Here is a 3320-nt window from a genome sequence, read left to right on the forward strand (position 1 = left end):
TCTAGGGTGATGACTAGGGCTCGCAGAACTTGGCTTTCCGAAAAGCACACGGGGTGGTGGAAACATAGAGGGAGAAAATATCAAATGATTAAGGGTTTAATAACCAAAATCAAGTCTAATCATCCTAGCATGTGGGATAAGGGTAGTGGGGTTTAGTTTTGGTTTTTTTTCGATTGGTTTTTTGTGTGTGGTTGGTTTGGGTTTCTGTTCGTTTTATTTGGGCGGTTTGTCCGAATTGTTGTTCCTAATTTTTCAGCATTAAATTAATTTTGCTTTAGAAAAAAACACTATTGTCCATATAGAAAATTACATTGAATTTGAGTGCTTACTAAATATTATCGGGCCATCACAGTTGTTGAGAGTTGAATCAGCTATGGCTTGCTTCAGCACACGATTTTCTGCCCGGAGCTTCTCATTCTCCAACAATAAATTTTCCTTCTAATTTTAGGAAAGAAATCAATTTAATATATCAACAACCAGGTGGATAAATACTAATGAATATCAATTTACCTTCGATTTGGCTCTTCTATTCTGAAACCAGAACGCAACGCTCTTTTTCTCCAAGCCAAGTCTATTACTAAGATCTGATCTTTCAATCTCATTAGGATAAGAAGTCTTCTTGAACACACTAAAACAATTAAGAGAAATAACCAAAATGAAAAACACGCCTGCTAAACATGTAAATTGCAATTGTAGAAAAAATTGCATAATTTCACAAAGCTATACTCTTCAAGCTCCTTAATTTGTTGAGGAGAGAATCTCTTCCTTTTTCGGAGCTGGCCACCACCTGCATGTAGATTATCATCAAATGCTCCTTTGGAGATATCACGTCCATTCCTATTTTGGTAATCGCTGTTCCTCATTTCACTGTTGCCCTCCATTTTCCCTTGCTACAATGCAGTATAGTTCCGTTAGCGACAACGACATCAACAATAACATACAAAAATCAATTCATAATCAATAACAAGTAAACCTAAAAAAAATCCATTCAACATGACATAAAAACAAAATAGAAGATGAAGTATAAAGTGGATACATGTTAAAATATTAATGGACTAGTTTCTCTTCTCTTCTCCTAGAGATTGTATGTCGTGCTGTATGGTGAATATGTCAAATTATATATATTAGTAGATATAATACTAGGGCGATGCACGTATTTTATTTTTAAAAAATTAATATTATATAAAAAATATTATATTTCAAATAAATCAAAATTAAAATATTTTTAATCATAAAATATAAAAACAATTGTGTTTGAATTTAAATAAATAATATTAGAGTTCCTTTTGTGTAAATATATAGTATTTTATTATAAAATAATTTTATTTCTTAATTACTTATATATATAAATATATTTTTGTTTTTTTTTAATAATTTTAATATTCTAACAATTTTCAGTGAATATTTAATAATTTTATATTTTATAAGAAACTAAAAATTTGATAACTATTAATTAATATATTTAATAACATTGAATGGGTATAAGTAATTATTTATATATTTTCTCAACTTAATATTAATAGTTACTTCTTATATTTGACTTTTTTAATTATAGGTATAATAACTTTTATAATTAATATACAAATAATAATATTTTCAATAAAAAATTATGAAAGTTATAAATAGATAATTAATATTTGTATTAATGTAAAACTAAATTTAATTTTAATTATATATATATATTTATTAGATATACTTAAATGTAATACTTTTTTATCCTAACATTAATACTTAATACATTTACTATATATTAGAATAGCAATTAATTTAATTCATAATCTTAAAAAATTCCTTACTTTGTGATTGATAATTGAAATTGAAATTGTAATAATCTTAATTTTGATATATGAGAAATTTAAAAATTAGTTAAAAATACAAAAAATTATTAACTACTAACTGTTATTGTTTTGAATGTAAATGTCAAGTCAATTTTACTTATTATTATCATTTTTATTACTATTATTATTATTATTTGGAAATATTGCTAAAGTTGTGATTAATAATTAAAATGTAAATAATATTACTCTTTAATTTTAAATATGAGAAATTAATTTTTTTTTAGAAATCAATATAATGAATAATATAAATGGTTATTAATAAATAATTAATATTTTTATTAATGTGAGTCAACTTAACTATTACATTTTTTTTGACAGGAAAAGGATAATATTATATATATATATATATATTTATATATATATATATATATATTTATATATATATATTTCAAAGCCTAACAAGCAAGAGAGGAGCAATGTGGAGATTTGCGCAACAAAAAGCAAACCACCAAGCAATATAGACAACCCAAAAAAAAAGAAACCTAGATAAGAAGCGCAAAAACCGAGCCCCACGACCTAGGAACAAACCAAAAAGGGTCCTAACCAATGAACTATACCTATCCCTCCGAGATCTAATGTTATCAGCAATGCCTTGCAAGGAAACCTCTTCAGATCAATCATAGCACAAACCCATATGTTTCCCTATCGCCAAAGCCTCCCTGGCCTCGTGATAACACCTGGAGGACCCTTCGCAATAGTAAGTTCAAAGGGGACCAATTCAATACACAACTGATACGCCAAAAGACCTGAAAAAGAACATAGCTCAGGCTCCACAACTGATATCTGCTTCTTCCTCGGGCGCCCACGGGGACAAGAAGGCAACGCTGCTTCCCCTGAAACTGGGGCCAAATCGAAATCTTGATAGGGCGGCCTCGCCACTTAGGAAGCTTGGGAGCTTCTACAGACCTAGCAACCATACCCTCAGCAACCGTTCCACAAGACATACCATCAGAAACACACCCACCAAAACCAGAAGAATACACAGAAAAATCAGCAAGGGAAAATGGGAAAGAAAAAGCCCCAATTACCATGGACCTATCAACCTTCCAACCTCTGAACCTCAAGGAAGAAGCCTCCAAAAACCACCCAGAGACAGGATCAAAAGGGAAGCAAGAAACCCTTACCAAAACTCAGACGCGTCGGCGCATGAGCGAAGAAAAAGAAAAGGGTTTTCAACAGGAGGTAAATAAATTACTGGCGGCAGAGTTTATTCGTGAAATCAAGTATCCCACATGGCTGGCGAATGTTGTGATGGGAAAGAAGGCAAATGGGAAGTGGCGCATGTGCGGAGACTACACAGACCTGAATAAGGCATGCCCAAAGGACTCTTACCCATTGCTGTGTATAGGCAAGCTAATGGATGGGGTGTCTGGCAATGAGTTGTTAAGCTTGATGGATGCCTAGTCAGGTTATCATCAAATCAAGATGCACCCGTCAGATGAGGACAAAATGACCTTCATGACCGCTAGGGTAAACTACTGC

At 31.4% G+C, this 3320-nt stretch overlaps 1 protein-coding gene across 1 annotated transcript; it reads right to left on the reverse strand.

The window, feature by feature from the left end:
• Positions 1 to 306: 306 nt before the first annotated feature.
• LOC130744105 (homeobox-leucine zipper protein HDG1-like) lies at positions 307 to 2869 on the reverse strand. The gene is made up of 4 exons (XM_057596298.1): positions 2585 to 2869; positions 727 to 890; positions 511 to 628; positions 307 to 438 (listed from the first exon to the last, which is right to left on the reverse strand). Exons 1-4 carry the CDS (start codon positions 2867 to 2869, stop codon positions 307 to 309), a joined length of 699 nt encoding a protein of 232 aa, XP_057452281.1.
• Positions 2870 to 3320: the final 451 nt, after the last annotated feature.

Source organism: Lotus japonicus, chromosome 3, assembly GCF_012489685.1.
Source record: "Lotus japonicus ecotype B-129 chromosome 3, LjGifu_v1.2".
Classification (NCBI taxonomy): Eukaryota; Viridiplantae; Streptophyta; class Magnoliopsida; order Fabales; family Fabaceae; genus Lotus; species Lotus japonicus.